General features: G+C 40.5%; 2 protein-coding genes across 7 annotated transcripts in view; one reads left to right on the top strand and one right to left on the bottom strand.

Moving 5' to 3' along the window:
- The window catches only part of si:ch211-106e7.2 (uncharacterized), a 23849-nt gene extending 12704 nt beyond the window's left edge, over positions 1 to 11145 (bottom strand). The window contains exons 1-3 of one of the 5 annotated variants that reach the window (XM_058408499.1): positions 10960 to 11142; positions 9817 to 10019; positions 8225 to 8403 (exon numbers count right to left, since the gene is read on the bottom strand). Coding sequence is in view for 1 of the 5 variants with exons in the window: in XM_058408497.1 (XP_058264480.1) it covers positions 10960 to 10987 (28 nt within the window). In the remaining 4 variants the exon portion in view is untranslated. Of the gene's footprint in view, positions 1 to 8224; positions 8404 to 9816; positions 10020 to 10959 lie in introns of those variants that run through there. The other 4 variants (XM_058408503.1, XM_058408502.1, XM_058408497.1 and 1 more) reach the window with 4 other exon arrangements.
- LOC131364978 (uncharacterized) lies at positions 9245 to 22143 on the top strand. 2 transcript variants are annotated; one of them, XM_058408511.1, is made up of 6 exons: positions 9245 to 9583; positions 19641 to 19688; positions 19788 to 20750; positions 20849 to 21016; positions 21197 to 21292; positions 21370 to 22143. In XM_058408511.1, exons 3-6 carry the CDS (start codon positions 19788 to 19790, stop codon positions 21694 to 21696), a joined length of 1554 nt encoding a protein of 517 aa, XP_058264494.1. In that variant the 5' UTR covers positions 9245 to 9583; positions 19641 to 19688; the 3' UTR covers positions 21697 to 22143. The 2 variants fall into 2 exon arrangements, with proteins under 2 accessions (XP_058264494.1, XP_058264495.1); XM_058408512.1 differs by lacking the exons at positions 9245 to 9583; positions 19641 to 19688 and having other exon boundaries at positions 19702 to 20750.

Genomic DNA, 22143 nt, shown 5'->3' with positions numbered 1-22143 from the left:
TTTCAGGGAGAGGTTGTTGGCTCTGCACCAGGCTGTTAGATGTTGCACCTCCTCTCTGTATGCTGACTCGTTGTTCTTGCTGATGAGACCCACCACAGTCGTGTCATCGGCGAACTTGACGATGTGGTTGGAGCTGTGCATTGCTGCACAGTCGTGAGTCAGCAGAGTGAACAGCAATGGACTGAGCACACAGCCCTGAGGCGCTCCAGTGCTCAGTGTGGTGGTGCTGGAGATACTGCTCCCGATCCGGACTGACTGAGGTCTCCCAGTCAGGAAATCCAGGATCCAGTTGCAGAGAGAGGTGTTCAGGCCCAGGAGACTCAGCTTCTTAATCAGCTGCTGAGGGATGATTGTGTTGAATGCTGAACTGAAATCTATGAACAGCATTCAAACGTAGGAGTCTTTGCAGTCCAGGTGTGTGAGGGCCAGATGGAGGGTTGTGGTGATGGCGTCGTCCGTGGAACGGTTAGGACGATGTGCCTCATGACGAGCCTCTCGAAGCATTTCATCATGATTGGTGAGAGTGCAACAGGACGGTAGTCATTGAGGCAGGAAACCGTGGACTTCTTTGGCACAGGAACGATGGTCGTTGTCTTGAGGCACGTAGGGATGATGGAGCTACTCAGTGAGATGTTGAAGATGTCAGTGAAGACATCTGCTAGCTGCTCTGCACACTCCCTGAGAACTCTGCCAGGAATGTTGTCTGGTCCAGCAGACTTCCGTGGGTTAACTCTGCATAGAGTTCTCCTCACGTCAGCCGTGGTGAGACAGAGCACTGGGTCATTAGGAGGAGGGATGGTCTTCCTCGCTGTTGTGTTGTTCTGTGCCTCAAACTGAGCGTAGAAGTCGTTCAGCGGATCTGGAAGGGAGGCATCACTGTCACAGGAAGGTGAAGTTGTCCTGTAGTTGGTGATCGCCTGAATGCCCTGCCACATGCGCCAGGAGTCTCTGCTGTTCTGGAAGTGGCCGTGGATTCTCTGGGCGTGTGCACGCTTCGCCTCTCTGATGGCTCGGGACAGTTTGGCCCTTGCCGTTTTTAAGGCCGCCCTGTCCCCTGATCTGAAGGCAGAGTCTCTCGACTTCAGGAGAGCACGCACTTTCGCAGTCATCCACGGCTTCTGGTTGGAGCGTGTTGTGATGGACTTGGAGACGGTCACGTCATCGATGTATTTCCCGATGTAGCCGGTCACTGATGCCGTGTACTCCAAGTCAATAGAGTCGCCGTTGGTTGCAGCCTCCCTAAACATGTCCAAGTCAGTGCACTCAAAACAGTCTTGAAGAGCAGAGATGGTCCTGCTGGCCAGGTCTTAACCTGTTTCAGAACCGGTTTAGAGCGTGTGACGAGTGCTCTGTATGCTGGAATCAACATAACAGAGATGTGGTCCGAGTAGCCGAGATGGGGGCGGGGCTCCGCACGATACGCACCGGGAATGTTTGAATAAACAACATCCAGCGTGTTCTCCCCTCTCGTAGCAAAGTCCACATACTGATGGAATTTAGGGAGCACTGTTCTGAGATTTGCATGATTGAAATCTCCGGCGATGATAAACTTCAGCTTCATACCAAGACATTTTTGGACAGTTTCATGCAATTTGAGCAGTTTCCTTTTTCCAACATGACTGCGCACCAGTGCACAAATCAAGGTCCATACAGACATGGATGAGTGAGTTTGGTGTGGAGGAACTTCACAGAGTCCTGACCTCAACCCGATAGAACACCTTTGGGATGAATTAGAGTAGAGATTGCAAGCCAGGGCCTCAGTCTCCACTGACCTCACAAGTGTTGCTAGAGGAAGGGTCAAAAGTTCCCATAAACACACTCCTAAACCTTGTGGAAAGCCATCCCAGAAAAGTTGAAGCTGTTATAGCTGCAAAGGGCGAGATAACTCTATACATTCATGTGCATGTAAACGCAGACGTCCCAAAACCTTTGGCAATATACACTATATTGCCAAAAGTATTCGCTCACCTGCCTTGACTCACATATTAACTTAAGTGACATCCCATTCCTAGTCCACAGGGTTCAATATGACGTCGGTCCACCCTTTGCAGCTATAACAGCTTCAACTCTTCTGGGAAGGCTGTCCACAAGGTTTAGGAGTGTGTTTATGGGAATTTTTGACCATTCTTCCAGAAGAACATTTGTGAGGTCACACACTGATGTTGGACGAGAAGGCCTGGCTCTCAGTCTCCACTCTAATTCATCCCAAAGGTGTTCTATCGAGTTGAGGTCAGGACTCTGTGCAGGCCAGTCAAGTTCATCCACACCAGACTGTCATCCATGTCTTTATGGACCTTGCTTTGGTCACTGGTGCACAGTCATGTTGGAAGAGGAAGGGGCCAGCTCCAAACTGTTCCCACAAAGTTGGGAGCATGGAATTGTCCAAAATGTCTTGGTATGCTGAAGCATTCAGAGTTCCTTTCACTGGAACTAAGGGGCCAAGCCCAGCTCCTGAAAAACAACCCCACACCATAATCCCCCCTCCGCCAAACTTTACACTTGGCACAATGCAGTCAGACAAGTACCGTTTTCCTGGCAACCGCCAAACCCAGACTCGTCCATCAGATTGCCAGATGGAGAAGCACGATTCGTCACTCCAGAGAACGCGTCTCCACTGCTCTAGAGTCCAGTGGCGGCGTGCTTTACACCACTGCATCCAACGCTTTGCATTGCACTTGGTGATGTATGGCTTGGATGCAGCTGCTCGGCCATGGAAACCCATTCCATGAAGCTCTCTGCGCACTGTTCTTGAGCTAATCTGAAGGCCACATGAAGTTTGGAGGTCTGTAGCGATTGACTCTGCAGAAAGTTGGCGACCTCTTCGCACTATGCGCCTCAGCGTCCGTTGACCCCGCTCCGTCAGTTTACGTGGCCTACCACTTCGTGGCTGAGTTGCTGTCGTTCCCAAACACTTCCACGTTCTTATAATACAGCTGACAGTTGACTGTGGAATATTTAGGAGCGAGGAAATTTCACGACTGGATTTGTTGCACAGGTGGCATCCTATCACAGTTCCACGCTGGAATTCACTGAGCTCCTGAGAGCGACCCATTCTTTCACAAATGTTTGGAAAAACAGTCTGCATGCCTAGGTGCTTGATTTTATACACCTGTGGCCATGGAAGTGATTGGAACACCTGATTCTGATTATTTGGATGGGTGAGCGAATACTTTTGGCAATATAGTGTAGTGTGCACACATTATATAGATGAGACATTCCAGAAATGGGGGACATTTTCAGTCCCAGCTGTGAAATTTCAAATAATCCATGAGCAAAATACTAAATCATGCATTTGTGTGTAAATTGTACTTTCCCTGAGAGAAAATATGAATACAATTGCAGGTTCCAAAATATTATTTAAAATATCAAATAGCCTTCAAGCACCCCCTAAAATGGCTTTTTTCTCTTGTCCCAACTTCCTGATGACCAACTTGCATTTCAAATAACAGTTAAAATAAGTTTTAAATCTCCTGTTTTTGTATGATTTTGTTGATATACGTCTCTTGCAATTTTTTATAACATTTTTTAAATGATCGACACATTTTAAATAAATGTAATTATGCCCTGAATGTGTGTCCCACAACATGCATGCAATCCTGTTACCAAAACCATTTAGCCTGGCAGAGTAAGAGTCACATGAAACAGAGGAATTAACATCAAGCCACTTGCTAACACCATGGGTAGACCAAAGGTTAGTCCTCTCTTCTATTCTTCATATTTTACGAACCTTTCCAACCTTTCAAGTGAGTGTGTCACTCTAACCAATGCAACTCTGTTACTCATTATCAGAGTAAGGCAAAAAAAAAAATTCAAAGATTTGTCCTTGACAGTAATGTTACATTCCACAGCTAGCATCTATTCCAGAGAAAAAGCTAAAATTAGCATTCATTTGCAACCCTGTTACTGTAATGATTGATAGATAGATAGATAGATAGATAGATAGATAGATAGATAGATAGATAGATAGATAGATAGATAGATAGATAGATAGATAGATAGATAGATACTTTATTCATCCCAAAGGGAAATTCACAGGGTTGCACTACAGTAACAGGGTTGCATCTTACTGAGTTCATTCAGAAAGGGAAATGTATTTTCTATAGTAAAATGTGAGATGTGTAATTTCATTTAGCATGATCTACATGTTTTAAATTTATTACTGTATTTTCATAAATATAATTTGTCTTTTTTTCCTTCTGTTCCTTCTCCACCAGTTGCATGATAAGGTTGCAACAATTACGTGGATGTTATTATTAATTCAAAATTAACTCAACTGTTAACTCAAGGTTTTTAAAAAAATTAATTGATTTCTCTAGTTGTCTGGCACACCACTGTGTGCTGCTGAAAAGCAGATGTGCTACCGTGCCAGATGTGATGCTGATGAACAGAGGAAACAGCAATATTTAGAAAGAGAGAGAAGTGGAGGAAAGATGTAGAAACAGGGAAGAAGAAAAGGCAAAAAGACCGGAGTGTTAGAGAGCAGCGTGCCCAGTGAAAAAAGAGGAGAGGCTCATAAGAGGAGTAAGGCCAGGAAAAAGGTACTTGAAGGATTAAACACCCCTCCAGTCAACCCTGATTCTCCAGTCAGACCATAATCTCCAGTCAGCTCTCAAACAGGGACTTCAAGGTCAGAACAGAAGTTTAGGTTCTTGAGGAATGAAAATTAGTATGAGTACTGATCATAAGGACATATTTATGTAAAGAAAGGTAAAGGAACTGTGTACAACGAAAGTAATTATATGGTTACAGTTGATGGATTGAATGTCTATTTTGATGCAGATGGAATAGTTAAGTGACAATATAATTATGTTTGTTTCTTTTAGGCAACGTGCTCTTTGGGAGAAGAAAAAGGAGGGCTGCCAAAGCAAAATTAAACAGAGAGTTGCAGAAACTACAGCATCAGTTGAGGAAAGTTAAACAGCGAGCAGAAAAATACAGAAACCGTCTCCAACGGTTGAAAAAGGACAATCCATCTCCAAGATCCAAAGTCAACAAGTTGGTTCAGCAAATCTCAGGAACATCCCTAAGGAGAACCCTGTTGTTCCATACGGCATTAGCTGAAGAAGTACGTACCAAGTATGCACAATCAAAGAGAGAGAGTGACAGACAAGTCATTGCAGGAATAGTCACCAGCAAAATCCTGAAGAAGTACAGGCTGCAGCGATTGGCAGAGGAGGTTTTTGGATTTTCAAGGAGGTGGACAAAACTAGGAAATGAAAATGTCTGCAGGTACCAGAAGAAGAAACGCAATGGTATTGCTGCCACACTGAGATCAGCGGCGAGATTATTCTTTTTACGTTATGTCAGCAGGATCACAACAGGAAAAAAGCAAACTGTGTCAAAAGAAAAAAAATGCAGAAAAGATTACTGCTGGATTCAATGAAAAACCTCCATTTGAAGTTCATGGCTGAGCATACCAACCTTCTATCATACTCACTGTTCTGCACACTTCGCCCCTACTGGGTTGTGCATCCAACATTGGCAGATTGTGAAACATGCATGTGCAAACAACATGAAAATCTAAGCTTTACTGCCAAAAAGCTTCACCAGATGCACATCATCGACACATCCAATTTGGAGAGCCTGACACAAGCTATCACATGTGATAAGCAATGTATGTATGGGGAATGTGAGGAATGCATCAATAATACCTATATACTCACAAGCCACTACAGAGCCACCAATCGTGTCTCCTACCTTCAGTGGGCCACTGTAGACAAAGAGGACAAAAACAATCCTGGAGCAGCCCCAAAGATCACTTTGGAAAAAGAATCTGAATGCTCCCAAGAAGAGCTGGTGGAAAAGTTTAACATTTTGCTCCAGAAGTTCAGATGCCATCTCTATAACATCACACATCAAGATGCTTTCTCACAAGCCCTGAAGTTAAATCTCCCTGCAAATGAATGTGCAGTCCATATTGACTTCTCTGAGAACTACAACTGCAAGTACAGCGCTGAAGTACAAGCTGTTCATTTTGGTGCATCACACCAACAGGCCACGTTACACACTGGGGTTTACTATTTGGGGGGGGCATCTGCCCCTACCTCCTTCTGCATTGTATCAGCATCCAGACTGAAGGGGCCACCTGCCATATGGAAACACCTGGAACCCATCCTGAGAGAAATCAGAGAGAAATTCCCAAATGTGACAACTATCCATTTTTTTAGCGACGGCCCCTGCACGCAGTACAAGCAGCGTGGTAATTTTTCTCTCTTTTGTACTGAACTTTTCAAGAAGGGGTTTATACAAGGAACCTGGAACTACTTTGAAGCCAACCATGGTAAAAGTGCCCCAGATGGTGTGGGTGGCACATTGAAAAGGAGGGCCGACAGACTTGTCAGCCAAGGAGCTGCTATCCCCACGGCACTGTCACTGTACCAAGCTCTTGGTGTGGGACAATCGAAGGTGAAATTGTTTTACATTCAGGAGCAAGCAGTGGAGCATGCAGTGAAAGAAATGCCAGCTGACCTTCCAGCTGTACCATCCACAGTGAGGCTCCACCAGGTGGTCACTCTTTCACCTGGGAAAATAATCTACCGTGACGTCAGCTGCATGTGTTCTGCAACAGGGAATCTGGAGTGTGACTGCCAAAAAAACAGTTCAGTTTTCATCTGACAGATGACCACACACAGAAGGCCCCATGTACAGCACAACAGAAGAAGTGTAGTGGCACAGTCCAGAGGTTGTGGGGAAATGGTGTGCCCTGGTATATGACCACACTATCTACCCAGGGATCATCCAAGAGGTGAATGAGACCCACTGTCAGGTGAAATGTACGCACAGAGTGGGGGTAAACCGTTTTTTCTGGCCGTTAAGGGACGATCTTCTTTGGTATCCCTTTGAGGATGTGCTGACCCTCATTCCTCCCCCAGAGAATGTTACCTCACGCCATATGGCCATTGCAAGAGAGATATGGGATACACTGGCCAGCCACGGAAATTAAACATGAACATTATAACATATGCTTTCTAAAACATGGATCAGTTCATACTGTTCAGTCCTGTTTTTGATGATTCATTTTAATGCCAGGTTGTAAGCCTAGTGTAACATGGCTATTTTTTATGTATGTCTGTATGTCCGAATATTTGATCAGATCCAGTTTGTGGTCTTGTTGATTATCATTCATTCATACAGAATTCATTCTCTTGAATATTATTAAATAACATTCGTTATTTGTCACATTTGTAGATCATTGTCATGATCTACAATCAAAAGAAATGTATCCATTCAACCCTGTTATCATATATTTTTTTCATAAAATAATCTTAAATCCTTTTCTAAGCTTGTGAGGGTTTAAGCTATTGTCATTTTAAAAGTTTCAATGATTACATGCATATTGTGTTTGAGCAAATATTTGAAAATAAATAATTAAATGAGTAAAAATAAATGTGTGATTACCAAAAAGTTGAGAAAGACAGATTTCAAAAGTTGTTTACATTAAAATAAAACAAGTCTTATCTGAAATCAAATGAGAACTCAATGTGAATGTGACTTTCTTTACTTAAGGGTAAAAGGTTTATTAAGCAATATTTTAAAATATAATTTTTTCAGGTTCCTGAGTATTTGTAACGGGGTTGCGCCAAGCAGAGCACACAACGAATAAAATCTCATAAAAAGCGTACCTTTGATGTTTGAGCTGGACGAATCAAATTATTTGACAGATTATTACTTGTTTTTCTTTAATACATAAACAGAAAATGATAAAATAATGGTTACATTTTTCAATTGGTCTGGTGCCTAAATTGTCCTCTAAATCTGGAATGTACACACACAATGCACATCCCTAGTTATCCTCTCCCCTGTATATAATCACATCCATAGCTGTATATCTTGATTCGTTAATGTAAAGTTAATGTAAATAAACCAATATGCACTTCTGTTGAGATGCTAACTACATTTCAGTGGCTTTGAAATTTACATTATTCTTTGCACAGTTACAATAAAGTTGAATCTAATCTAATTAAATAAACGTAACAGGCCTTTCTTGATAATAAACAATAAAACAGTAAACGGTTGCTTATTAATAATATTGTCAGGTTTAGGCGCTGTAGCCTTCTCCTTGTCCAAATGACCAATGCTGAATATTTAATAAAATGCTAAATAGTTACTGTCTACTGCGTTGTTTGCTTAAATACTGTTCTGAAATTTCTTTAAAACCAGATGTGCGAGACGGAAAGCTCTGTATGAAAATGAAGATGTAAATAGTATGCATTAGCCCACATACCTGGGAAGAGAAAATTTCCCGGAAAGTCATTGTTCGCAGTTTTGGCTAGTTTGGACAACACACACAGACATACCGTCCTTTTCTTCTTCTCCCCCTCCTATAAGTAGGTTGAACGGTAGTGTGGAGTGTTGCTGCCTCTTACAGCTTAAAAGTGGCACTTCATTACTTCATTTGCATTGCTGTGAAGTCAAATCAAGGTGGAAAAAAAAGTCTTTAAAAAGCAAAAATGAAGAAAGAAAAACAGCCTTCAAGAAGGACATTCTTCCCCTAGTAAAGTTCCTACATCTGCTTCTTCAGGTTCACTGATAATTCAATTCCATTCAATATATTTGTAGGGCGCTTCTATCAATGGACATTGCCTCAAAGCAGCTTTACAGAAGTATAGAAACATAGAGAAAAAATATATATACAGTAATACCTTGACTTTAATTCGTTCTGTGACCGAGCTCGTAACTCAATTTGCTCAAATTAAATTTCTCCATTAAAATGAATTGAAATGCTATTAATCCGTTCCAGCCCCCCAAAAAACACACCCATTTTTTTGTTACGTGTTTTTAAATAAGAAAAATGTGCTTTATAAATAACAAATAATGTATAAAAAAAAAAAAAAACAATGAAAAAGAACGTTAAGAAATAAACTGGTTTTATTAAGTGTATTTACGTTGAAGATCAGACGAAGATGCTGGCGGAGGGGGAGGAGATTTTTCATTTCGTGCTCTATCGCTTAACTTAAGTTACTCGCTACACACTTAATGCTACAACTAATTGCTAAATTTAACTTACACACTCTGCTACACTTTATCGCTAAACTTAATTGCTACTTTTTAAAAAAAAAATATATATATATATATATATTTTTCACTTCACCTAATCATCATCTTCTCTGACTTTTGCCTTTTTCGCCACACTTTCCTCGCTTTCCCTTGCAGGGCGTTTCAATAAAAACCTGTCCAATGAGGTTTGTTTCTTCCTCCCTTTCAAAATGTTTGGAAAATGAGCGAGGAAGTGTCGTTACACAGCGCCAACGCACGACCTGGAGAGATAACCACGTGAACTGACCACTCGCTGGGCTACCTAGTGACGGGTGGCGTAAGCTCGCGCGCTCGTAACTCAGATCTCGGCTCGTATCTTAAAGCAAAAAAAAAAAAAAATCTACCGAGCGACGGCTCGTATCTCGGAAAACTCTTAAGTTGATTCAGTCGTAAGTCAAGGTTACACTGTTTACATAAAACTTTATCCTTGTTTTATCCCTAATGAGCAAGCCTGAGGCGACGATGGTGAGGAAAAACTCCCTGAGATGATATGAGGAAGAAACCTTGAGAGGAACCAAGCTCAGCAGGGAACCTCGTCATCATTAAGGTGACACCAGACAGTAAATAATGTCAGCAGAAGTAACACATTCAATAATTAAGCAAAAGAAATCTCCAAGTCCAGGGAAGACTATAATTCAAAGCTAGGCATTTTCATGGAAGTTTACCTACATGAGTACATCATAAGTAGTTTCCAACACCACAAGAAGGAGGACATGAAGTACACATTGTTTGAGAGCGTGTGGTAAGCATGAATGGGCTTTGTGCAGCTTGTGAATTTACCATAAATTTCTGGTATTTCTGGCAAAGTCTTATTAGAGTCTGTACAGCATGATCCATTGTGACTCTTCTAAAGTTGAAGGTCAGGTAGACTGCTCAGAGCAGTGTTAGTCCTGTGGAACCTCTGCCGATGTCTGAGAGAATTCCACGCAGACTTGCTTCGAAGCACACAGGTATAGGTTTGGAGAAAATCAACCAGGTTGAAGCTAAAACATATTATTTAAAATGCATAAATTAGCTATATGTTTAGAATAATCAACATGGATAAGAGATGGTGACTTGCCCATGATGTCTTCTCAACATCACCCAAAACATAATGATAGGGATAAAAGAAGGCCATTTTATATATATATATATGTTTTATGTTAAAGTTGAATTATAATGGGATTGGAAATGAAAAATGTAAATCTAGAATTTAATTGTGTCTAAAAAAGTCCCAAAAGTTCCAAAAGAAACAGCATCTGGTGGAGCATCTCAGCTTAGGGGAATTCAGCTGAGGTCATCATGTGTGATAGGGTGATGGGATGTTCTTTGTAAACAGCTCATAGCACTGACTACTATAAACCTCATCTCTACAATCATCCTGAAGAATTTAAAAAAAAAATTATTTTAGTTTAGTTTTGCTCATTTGACTGAGCTAGTCTGGTCAATGTGGTGATTGGAGTCAGAAGATTTCACTTTAGATTGATTTTTTACCACAAAGTACCCCCTAAGACACATTTAGTGCACATCATTTTTATACCTTTTGCTTCTTTTTTTCTGCAAGCCTTATCCTTGTCTGCCACCTTCATCTCCTTCTAGTACTTTCCAACTCTATCATTTAATGTGATGTGGCTCATTCTATTTTAAAAAGAAAACACGTGATGGCATCATGCCAGTGTTCTGTCTGGAAAGTACCTAAACCTTTGATCATCATTCCTCTCAGGCTTTCCAGTTCATTTCACATAATCACTTGTCAGATATATATGTTGTAACTTGTTTCGAATAAACTGATTTGATAAAGTACCAACGGTAAGATGATACGCATGAAAAATACCACAAAATAACACGTAAGTATGAAAAAAACACATAATAGAAATGTTTAACAACTGTAGAGAGTCGATAACGTTATCATTTAATCTATGTTTCTTAAAGGCATGCCCTTACCAAAATGGGCATTGTTCTTCGGGTCCATGAATGATAATATCCTGGAATCAAATCTGAGTCACGTCTCAGGGTTTTCATGCAGACTTTGTTGAGATGCAGCAAAGTCAAGCTGGTCCATGAGTTAAATGTTGAACTCTCAGCGGTCCCGTCTCCTTTTGCAGAAACATCCACTCCCCTTTATCCTCCACCCTAATCTCTCAAGTTACAGTTTCTGTTCCGTTATTCAAAAATAAAAACATGTGTAAAATACTGTGTCTGAGTCCCACCTACTTCAAGAGAGCTTCTTTATAGCTCAATCCCTTCTATACATTATGACCCAATCAGGCCAGAGATGAGACTGTGAAATTGCACTCCTGTGGAGAACCAAGACCAAACTTCTCCCTCCACCCTTGACTAGGAGGGAGAAAAAAGATCCCTAACCTTATTGTTTTTAAAGATCAGTGAGTGTAAGCATGTGCATATCATCTTTTCTACAGCCTTCAGACAGTTAAGTAGAGTATAACAGTATACTGTGTGGTGGAAATCAGTTAAACACATTTAAATAAGATGAAGACTTAACTAAAGTCACAGTAAGAGTAGAAAAGTTTATTAAAAAAAAAAAAAGCTGCGCAGGACGTCTCTGTCACCTACACACACACAGTGCATCTGCGAGAGAGAGGTGCTTCCCCTTTCTCTCACACTGCTTTCTTTTATGCATACACACTTAACAGTTGCATGAGTTCAGAAGTTCAAGCTATCGTTGCTGGGCAGGTGTCTCCTCTCAGTTCCTTACCCTGCCATCTTAGTTCCCCTTAGGAGAGGACATATTGTCTTCAACGATTATTCTACTTGTCTTTAACGATTATACAACTGTCAGCATATTTCAAGTCTTTTGTCTTTTGCACACATATACATGACAATCTGCATGTACACACAAGCCTCGCACATACATTACCACAGAAAGTTTTTTCCACTACATATCCCTCCTTTTGTCCTTAATGGACAACATCATAAAATTTTATTTAACAAACATCTATCATACCCTTCCCACCAGGTTTTCAGTTATGCTGTCACATAGTTAGATCATCGCAGAAAAGACTATACCGCTGTTTTTGTAGAGAAAAGACTCTCTAACGAGTACGCAGAGTTCAGTAAGAAAATAGCATCATCATTATTGTTTTACTCAGGTTTTATGCATCATCTTTTTCATCTGTGTCCACATTCAGAGTTGGTGAATAATCTGCGTCCAACGGGTCTGGCGGCCAGTCCGGAATCAGATCCTCATCTTGGAAAGGTGGTTGCCAGGGGTGTTCGACGTCATTCCCATGTAGAGAGCTAGTTGTTCTTACTGACCTGACGGTGTGTTTCCCGTCCTACTCGTCAGTCTGCAGCAATATGGTGTATCTGGTGACCTGTTTGATCATCCATCTCTGTAAGCATTTTACCAAACAGGGCCCGAATAGGCACAGAAGTATGACCACTGGTACCACTAGGGAGAGGTATGGGGCCCATTGCCCACACACCCAGTACTAATCATCGCTATGAGGAAGCGTGCCATTTTCTCCCGGATGTAATGCTGAGCATGGTTTCTCGCTGCAACTGTTATTACTGCTGTAAGAATCGTAGGCAGTGGCACATGATGAATTATGTGTCACACCCAGGAATTGATTCCCGTTGCCCTTGAAACATGCAGGGAACTTGAAGTGCGGTGGAAAAATGGCTTTGAACCCTCTCATTTCTGCAACGTTCCTTTGATAGCCATATAAGGCTGTCCTCGGGACTTGTGTACACATGTCCTTGTCTGTGTTGTTCTTGCACCACCTGATTCCTGATTGCCTGATATAGGTGGCATGTGTGCACACATTGTTCAAACACATTGGAGTGATACATGTTTGAGCCACTGCTGTGAGCGTTGTATTTTCCCATGACAGTCGCAGCGTGTGTGAATTGACTGCCATGGGCAGGGCATGGCACACGTAACATGACTCATTCATATGCTGCTTCGCTGTCCAGTTTGCGAACTGCCAGAAGACATTGTCGTGTGGGTGTGATTCACTTGGACAGACATTGAGGCTTATCCCTATCAGCAGAGTGAGGACCTTGATTTTATTCAATGAGTTAGCTTTTTGTGTTTTTAACTGTTTGTCCTATCTACCTGTACGGTGAACTATTACCTTTCTTGATGCTCAGGTGCTCGGAGTGCGGGTATACCCGATCAGCACTCATCCCACCTTTACGAGGTTTTTGCCCCAACAGGGACAGCGTGACTGTTACTATTCTATCTTCGTTGATCTCTGGCTCTGGAACTCGCTTGCAGTGGCTGGCATGTATCCAGGTTGCTCTTTCCACCACCTTAACTGCTGTCTAAGTTGTTAGCAGGATCTTGAATGGACCTAGCCACTTTGCTTTAAATTAGCAATACTGCCTAAAAGTAGTGTTTATCTATCAAAATTATTTAGCTATTGAGTAGTAGCTGGCTTTGATTAATGCAAATTAATAACCACACTGAGACTGGAAAAAGGAGAGGGAAATTTCTTGAAACATTAGGAGTTACAGCTCAGTCAGCCTATCCAATGGGATCAGTGGGACCGGGGGGTCAGAAGTAGAAGAAGGGATCTCAGGCTGCTGAGGAGAATTGGGAGAGTAATCAGTGGGGGAAATTGGAGGTGAATACTCAGGATGAGGAGAAGGTATGGAGTTGGGTGAAGGCACAAAGCCAGGAGAAGGCAGGGGAATGTCAGGAGAGCTAGAAGGTGAAGAAGTGTCAGAGGAAGAATCATCAGAAGAGATCTCAATAGTCTCAAAAGTCTTCAGTCTGGACGCCTTGAGACGTGGTGTGTGTCCAATGCCAGTAGAAAGTCTGGGTGGACTGGTCATGGGTTTTGGGGAAGAATTGGGTGCTCTGATCATGACAGATGATGTCCCTCACGAAGTTATGAGCAATTTTGGGAGACTCGGGAATAGAAGTTTCAGAAAGGTGTTCCAGGAAACCAGTAAGCTCATACTCAGCTGATACTGGCGATAGCATCGCAGAGCCCCCCTGGGACTTCTTCAGAAGATAACACGGCGGGCTGACTGAGCTAGAGGGAAAAATAGAATGGGATGAGTGAGGTGCATAGGTTTTATTTGTAATCAGCGCTGGTTACAAGAATTGAGCTGCTCATGAATGAACATCCCAAGAATCTCTGAAATAATCATCACAAAACATAGCCTTTTATTCTTTTCTCTTATCTTTTCATAATATTCAAACCAAACCCTCTTTACTGAGAAAATCCCACCTATCTTTTTTCTTGGAATTTCGGGTTCTTCTGGACACCATTATCTCTTAATGTATAACTCTTTCACATTCCATTATAATTGGACTTTCGAGATCAGTCATATAAAAATAATGGACATCTGTGCTCTTATCAGTGGCACTTTCTAGCTTTTTCCATTTAGCAGTTCACTCTGACCTCTGAAGACCGCATAGTTGAGTTTCGGGGCCTCTGCTCCGTCTTTAATTGCTTGGGTTTAATTTATTGCTCTATTTTTCTTTACATTTGCACTAGCCTGCAGTTTTAATTGCGTTCTCTCACGTACTCGCAGCTCTATCTCCTCTGACTGAGGGCCCAACTCTCCCCTCCTCGAGGTACCCATACACCTATAGTTGGTTTCAACAACCCTTGATACAGCTCCAAGTTTTGTCTACCACTAAAAAGGCCTGCCAAACTGATGTTACCTGCCAAACTGATGATTAATGTTACCACCATTAATCACTCTACACAGGCCGTGCAATCTCAGTCCAGAGTTAACAAGCATACCCAAACCTCTGATCCCACACGTTGTGTTAAACTCTACATTATTAAACCTGTAAATAGAGGTGGTCAATTAATTGAGGTGGTGTCCGACAACCCAATCATGCTGTCCCCAGATTCCAATTGTTTTATACATGCCCAAACAAAAATGCATTCATATACACCTTAAACACTCTAAAACATTCAAACACACTTTAAACACTCTGAACCGTTCAAAAATTACTCCCACATTCCCCCCTTTTGTGACTCATAAGAAACAACACATTTCTACTTGTCCAGACGCCGAAGGTACGCATTTTTTGTTTTATGTAACCTACCAGTGCAACTATGTGAGTACCTATACCTTAAGTAAATATAAGTGTGGTAATATAATATGGTGAATAAATGTGAGTAAACATGCTTCATAACTGTGGGTAAATATATTGAATAAATGCGAGTAGGTAATTCTGAACAAGTGCAGACAAATATATGTGAGTAAATATACCTGTGAGTGCAGTATAACATGATACATGTTGTGCTCCAATCCCTGTGCAGGCATCCATGCATTTTAATTTTCCTTCAACCAATACTTGTTTAGCTTTCCTTTGTCCACAGGTTTGAGCTTTTCAAGCCAATCTCTAATTCGTTTGAATTTATACTTACCTGAACCCCCTGCTCTATTAACCATTCTTTGATGGTGCTTCACATGTTGGTTTTCTCCGTTTTGTGTACGGTGACCAGCAGCACGACCGTGCCTGCCTTAGGTTGTCTCACCCCGTGAGATCTTACACGTCATAGACTATCCGTCTTTCTTCTCTGGTCACCGGCTGAATGTTTTTCATTCAGCTTACGGGCCAACACCTTACATCCCGGTGTGGTGGCTTCATTTTAAACGTTAGTCTCTCTGGTCCTTCGTGGAGCAATGGTGGGGCTTTCAGTATAATTTTGAACTTAAACACCCTCTAATCATCATGCCAATCGTGTCTGCCTGCAGAGAGCTTGGGAACCAACCTCTAATAGTTGTTCATAAAAAACTTTATCCTATTCTACTTATATGTTGCGTAAATGTTTAAGTAAATATGACTTGATCTCTAAGAAACTTTATGTAAACAAATCCTACTCTATAACATAAAATGCTTCTTACACTGATCATGATGAAACAGAAAGAACTCACTGATAAGATATAAAATGGGTAATCAGCAAGTACACTGTATTCCCTAACGGTATAACGAACTCTTTAAAAATAAGTTAATTGTACTTAAAATTGCTTAACAGTTCATTCATCTCAAAACTTTTAAGTGTTTTGACGTCCAGTAACTCAAATAAAATAGTTGAAGCCATTCAACTCAAAAATTTTAATTATAACTTTGAAATGATGTAATCTCATTACCAGACATGTTGTTATTATTATTATTATTATTATTATTAAAAACAGAGAATAATTGTCTTTAATTCACGGGTTGCATTATGGCATTCTATTTAATAAAATAATGCGAAGAAGAAGAGTCTTGAATTGCAAATGCAATTTATTTAAATTTTAAAACATATAGGTAAAAAATCTCTATAGTACTATAGAAAGAGAGAAACATTTAGACTATCGTGCCGTGTCAGATTATTTATTGTTTTACATAAAGTACTATAATTAACAGTGGATTTACATTTGAAAACGCGCACGTGTATTTGAATTTGGAAACCCGCCATTTTTTAACGGTCGGTCCTGCAGGAGTCATTGCCTCAACACGTTTCTCTGGAAATAATATTGGCCATCGTTTCCGTGGTTGCTGCGGGTGGTTTAGCAGTTATAATCTGGTAATTACTTTACAAAACATTCTTACTAATAGACCTAGATTATTTGTATTATCAGGAACAGTTTACATGTTGTAATGTTATTTTTGTTAGCTGTGTATTGTGGGTGAACTAAATTTAACCATGATTTAGGGGTAGACGTGTTATATTTGCTGACATTGTGGCCCTGTTGGTTATCGCGGTTACTTGTCTTGAAGCTTTTCAGTTCCAGGAAAAGAAGGTCAATGATTTTGTTCTCTCCTACTTTTACCGATGTTTGGAATTAAATTAGTTGTAATCATGCCAAATGTACCTCGTTTTTGTATATCTTTATATACATTATATTAATTTATGTTCGGGTTGTAAGGCCAGAGCATACTGAGTAAAATTAAAATTTGTCGGTGAATATATATTGCTAACGACCAAAAGCAAATTATAAAACTCCAGTTGATTTCTGAGGTTGGTATAACTTATTGTGTTCTTGTCTCTGGTCATTTTCATGATTTGGATTTGAATGATGGATTGGAAATGCAAGTTATGTGATTACTCGTCACTTACCCGAGCACAGTTACTTAGGCATTGTGGCTTGCAACACAGCCATTTTTCAAAGCTTAGCCCTTTACCTTGTCTCTGTGACTCATGCATTTGCACATTTGTTTCATTCAATGCACTGAAAATTCATGTATCACGATTTCATAATGAGCAGGATAAGATGCATGCATGTCCAGGAGTCCAGCTGGTGTACAAATGTCCTTTATGTGGGTGCAAGCAACCTTTTTCAGAGAAAACTCTCTTCGGCCATTTAAGAGGGCATTTGAAAACTCATGAAATGGTGATATGCCCATATAAGAATTGTAGGTATAGCACAAATGTCTACTCCTCATTTAATGCTCACAAAAGCAGGGCCCATGGAATAGATGTTAGTTTAACTTGGGTAGATCTTTTTGATGATATAGTTGCTGCAGATGATGTCAGTTCTGTAGCCACAGAGCCTGTGTATGAGGATCCTACACAGTCTGAGATCACAGATATGTTGAATGTCGTTGATGATATTCAGTGTGACATGGGCCAATTAAAAGTGCAACTACAACACAATTTAGCCTCTCTGTTTTTGAAGATGCAGGCTATACTTCATGTGTCAGATATAGCTACGCAGGAAATAGTAGAACATTTGTCTCAGCTGTTTTCTTTGTCAAGACCTCTGCTGAGAGAGGCGGTAAATGGCGTATTACAGAGACATTGCAATACTGTAAGTGAAGCTGCTCTTGATGAAATTGTTTGTGTTGTTATGGACAGTAATGTTTTTGTCAGTGCAACTGCTAAAGGAGCAGAATTATCTTCAAATAAGCGGCGGAAAACCTTTATTGAGAGAAACTACCCCATGGTTATGCCGTTTCAGTATGTTGTAGCACCTGGGCACACAGCTATATATGTTCCTATACTTCCCATGATTCAGTTGTTGTTCAAACATACTGATATATTTGACCGAATACAAGAAGCACATTCTCCACAATCCAGTCAATACAAAAGCCATCGTGATGGTTTGTATTTTCAAGAAAATAAGCTGTTGTTAGCATCAGGTGAGTTTAAATTGCCACTGCTGTTTTATATTGATGAGATAGAAGTTGCAAATCCGTTAGGCACTTCAAGGAAAATACACAAACTCTGTTCAGTGTATTGGCTACTTGCTGATCTACCTAGCAAATACCGATCAGCTTTGCATGTGATACAGCTGGCAGTGCTGTGTAAAGTTCCTGTTGTCCAGAAATGTGGCTATGAAAGTGTTTTTGGCCCTTTGTTGCAAGACATAGGTACATTAGAACAAGATGGTGTGTTCATTGAATCTCTTGGTCAGTCTGTTAAAGGTACTGTTCTTTTTGTTGCAGCAGATAATCTTGCAGCTCACGGATTGGCAGGCTTTGTACAGTCATTTCGTTCTGAGTATGTTTGCAGATTCTGTCTGGCCACTCAAGACCAGTTTCAATTGTATGATGTTGCTGAGGGTGAATTCAGTCTAAGAACTAAACTAAGTCATGATCTGCATGTCCAGAAAGTCTTGAGTACAAATGGGGCAAGTAGTTGTGGTGTGAAAGGAGACTGTATCTTAAAACAAAAGCTGCAGTATTTTCATCCCATCACTGGCTTCCCCCCTGATATTCTCCATGACCTCCTTGAAGGTATTGTGCCACTAGAGTTGGCTTTGTGCATTCAGGAAATGATTCGTCTGAAACACTTCACACTTGATTATTTGAACAGGAAAATAGAAACATTCCCATATCAACATACAGACAAGGCTGATAAGCCAAAGCCAATTTCCAAAACATATACCACAAAAATGACAATAGGTGGTAATGGGCATGAAAATGCTGCATTACTTCGACTGCTTCCATTTATGGTTGGCAGTGCAGTACCTGAGGGAGATGGTGCATGGGCAGTATTAATGGAATTGAAAGATATTGTGGAGTTAGTGCTGTCCCCAACATTTACTGAAGAGATGATTCAGTATCTACAGAGTAAAATTAGGGACCACAGACAAAGTCTTCTTGAAGTATTTCCAGACTTTAAGCTTCGGCCAAAGCATCACTACATTGAACATTACCCAGAGCTGATCAGATGTTTTGGACCTCTTGTACATTTATGGACCATGCGTTTTGAAGGCAAACACCGCTTCTTTAAAAAGGTTGTTCATGATACACAAAACTTTAAAAATGTGTTAAAGACACTGGCAAGCAGACACCAGCATATGATGGCTTATCATCTAAGTGCTCCAGCATTCTTCAAACCACATTTGCAGGCATCAACTGTTACATCTGTTTTAGTTTCAACACTACCTGAAGTGGCAAAACAGTATGTTGAACAGAAGACTGATAGTAACACTATATACTGTGCATCTAGAATCACAATTGATTGGGACGAATATTTGTACTGGGGATTTTTTTGTGGCTGGTTTTGAAGCAGGGTTACCTCAGTTTTGTAAAACTGAATCAATCCTCCTTGTGAACGATCATGTGGCCTTCCTGTGCAGGGAGCACAAATCCCATTATATTGAACACCTAAGGGCCTTTAATCTGTGTTTAGGTAATATATCTGTTAAAGCAATAGCGGATTTAAGTGACACATCCCCCCTTTCTGCGTACACTATAGAAGGCCAGTTGCTGTTGACGTCAAAGCGATTTCTACCATTACAATAAGGTACAGATTTCTACATTATTTGGAAATCCACATACAGTCCATCTTGTTGAAAACTATTTGTTTAACCTCACTTTTTATCTTGTTGTATTGGTCTCCTAGATGGCGGAGTGCCAGAAACTTTTATTGAGAGTTTATATTGCTTCTGACATTGCCCACAAGATGACCTTTTCTACACGCCCAACTACAGTAGAAGAGCTGATTACAGCGATTAGAGAGAAATTCAGACCTTGTCTTGATTTTGATTTCAGCCTCCAATATGAAGACCCAGATTTTGGGGGGCAACTCTGCTTTCTAACAGACATTTCAGAACTTCCAGAGAAGGCTGTATTAAAAATACACAGATCTGAGAGTGATGCCAGCTCAGCTGCAACTTCAGACACTGAAATACTCCCTCATACCCTGGTACGCATGCAGAGTTGGCCTGACGTGTTCCCAGTTCCTCGATTTTCATATGATGTTGAGTACAGACTAGAAGCTGGAAATGCAGTCTATGAAAACAGCAGAAGGTCTTTAAAATTAACAAAAGGCCAAAAACATGACATTCTAGAAAATATGGCCAAGGCAATGCACAGCTTCAAGGCTTACCCCAGTGACAAAGAAGTTGCAAAAGCAGCAGAGGCTCTTATTTCTAAGCACCCATGCCTCACAGAACCAGGAAGTCAGTGTGGATGGTATGGCTGGAAGACAAGTTTAAAGTTTAAGATGGGCAACTATCGCACAAAACTCAGCAGATCTGGTTGTGAAGAGGTGGCTGTAAACTCGGGGAAGAGAAGCCAAAGTAACCCAGAGAGTGAGCCTCCCCACTCCAACATCAAAAGAGCTCGTCGAGCTGAGGTAAACTACCTACCAAACTTTCCAAGGCGAGAGAATGCTGAAAGCCTGGAACAGCTAAGATTGCAAATTGTTGAGGAAGTGTCCAAAGCAGAAAGAAGTCATGGGCTAATAGAAAGACTCATGCAAACTACATTTGCTCTGCGTCGCAAACAGATTGTTGTAGATAACCCATCACAACCAGTGAAGGACTTTTTGGAAAAGTGGCCTGCACTTCGACTGGAATCTCAGGTAGTTTTCTCAGTTCCTTTTTCTTAAATAAAATGCCTGTTTCATTTTTCTTGTTTAACATATATTTTTAAATGTTTTGTCTCTATGCTTGCTTGCAGATTTCTGCAGAATTTCATAGAATAACGAATATCAACTTGAAGAACAGGTTCTATGCAGAGCTGGACAAACATACTCCTCGACTCATGGCTGTCTACAGGCAGAAGGCTGCCCGCACTGGCAAGATAGCAGAAGCATTGAGAAGCATATTTAATGCCTATGATCTTCTGGTAAATTTAAATGTTAATTACAATCATAGTATGTTAATTGGTTAATGGTCACAAGTTTCACTTCATAAGGAAACACTGCAAGCTTTGAATTCTGTCACTTTAAATGTATTTCCCATTGTCACCTGTCCTTTATCACTACTTTTTCTCTGTTCTTTTGCACCTCTAATACTTATTTTACAGGAGCACTTTGATATCAATAACAGACGTACAGCTGCACTTCGAGCTCTCCCTGTTTACTTGCGTGAAGATGACTCTGTCTTTTTCAAGACGTGGAATGTAGGTTTTATATATCTCATATGACTTATAAAATTATTTATCTGCTTATGTTTATGAAGTTCCCTCATGTTTTTTAGACTGAAGAGATGGAAGAGCCAGACATTGCAGATTCAGCTGTAGCTCTTCTAAGCATGGTGAATGGAGACTCAAGGTCCACTGTTCAGTTTGACCCTACTGGGATGGCTATTGTGCTGGAAGGTGACATTATTCTGAGGGACATTTCCAGGATGTCTGATGCTTTTCTTTTGATATTTGGCATGATATATGCATTACATCTGGATTATCCAAAAGAGCTGACTCACACCTTCAACTTCATTCAAAAAGTGTTACTGGGCTTAGATGACGCAAAGCCACTAGCACCCCGATTGCTAAGCCTTAAAAATGATCTACTGATAAAGGAGTAAGAGATGTGAATGTACGATCCCTGTACACTTCATTTTCTTTCTTTCTTTTTCTTTTTTCCAGTTGTGACTAATATGGCAATGTTCTGTTTAAATATTTGAAGATTTGAAATATTTTATATTATATAAAAGATTTGAAGTTTTGAAGTATTCCATGACACAGGAAAAAAAACTGAGTAAGAGATTTTTACTCATCGATTATTATTTCACTTGTTTTGACTAATACAGTTACGGTATATTGTAACTGAGCTCAGGTTTTCAAAGTTTTCAGAAAACAGATTTTTTTGTGTTCATGTATATTTGATTTTTGTTTAAGGGCAGAAAACTATTCTGTTGTATATTTCCAGAATTTCTACATATTGTGTCACTTTATTTATTTATTTATTTTTTTCAAAAGCTAATGGCAAGATGTTAATTCATGAAGACTGAATGCTCCTTTTGATTGAAATA

This window comes from Hemibagrus wyckioides, linkage group LG14 (assembly GCF_019097595.1).
Source record: "Hemibagrus wyckioides isolate EC202008001 linkage group LG14, SWU_Hwy_1.0, whole genome shotgun sequence".
Taxonomy (NCBI): Eukaryota; Metazoa; Chordata; class Actinopteri; order Siluriformes; family Bagridae; genus Hemibagrus; species Hemibagrus wyckioides.
Note: the sequence above shows the minus strand (reverse complement) of the source record. Positions and strands in the feature narration are given on the sequence as shown.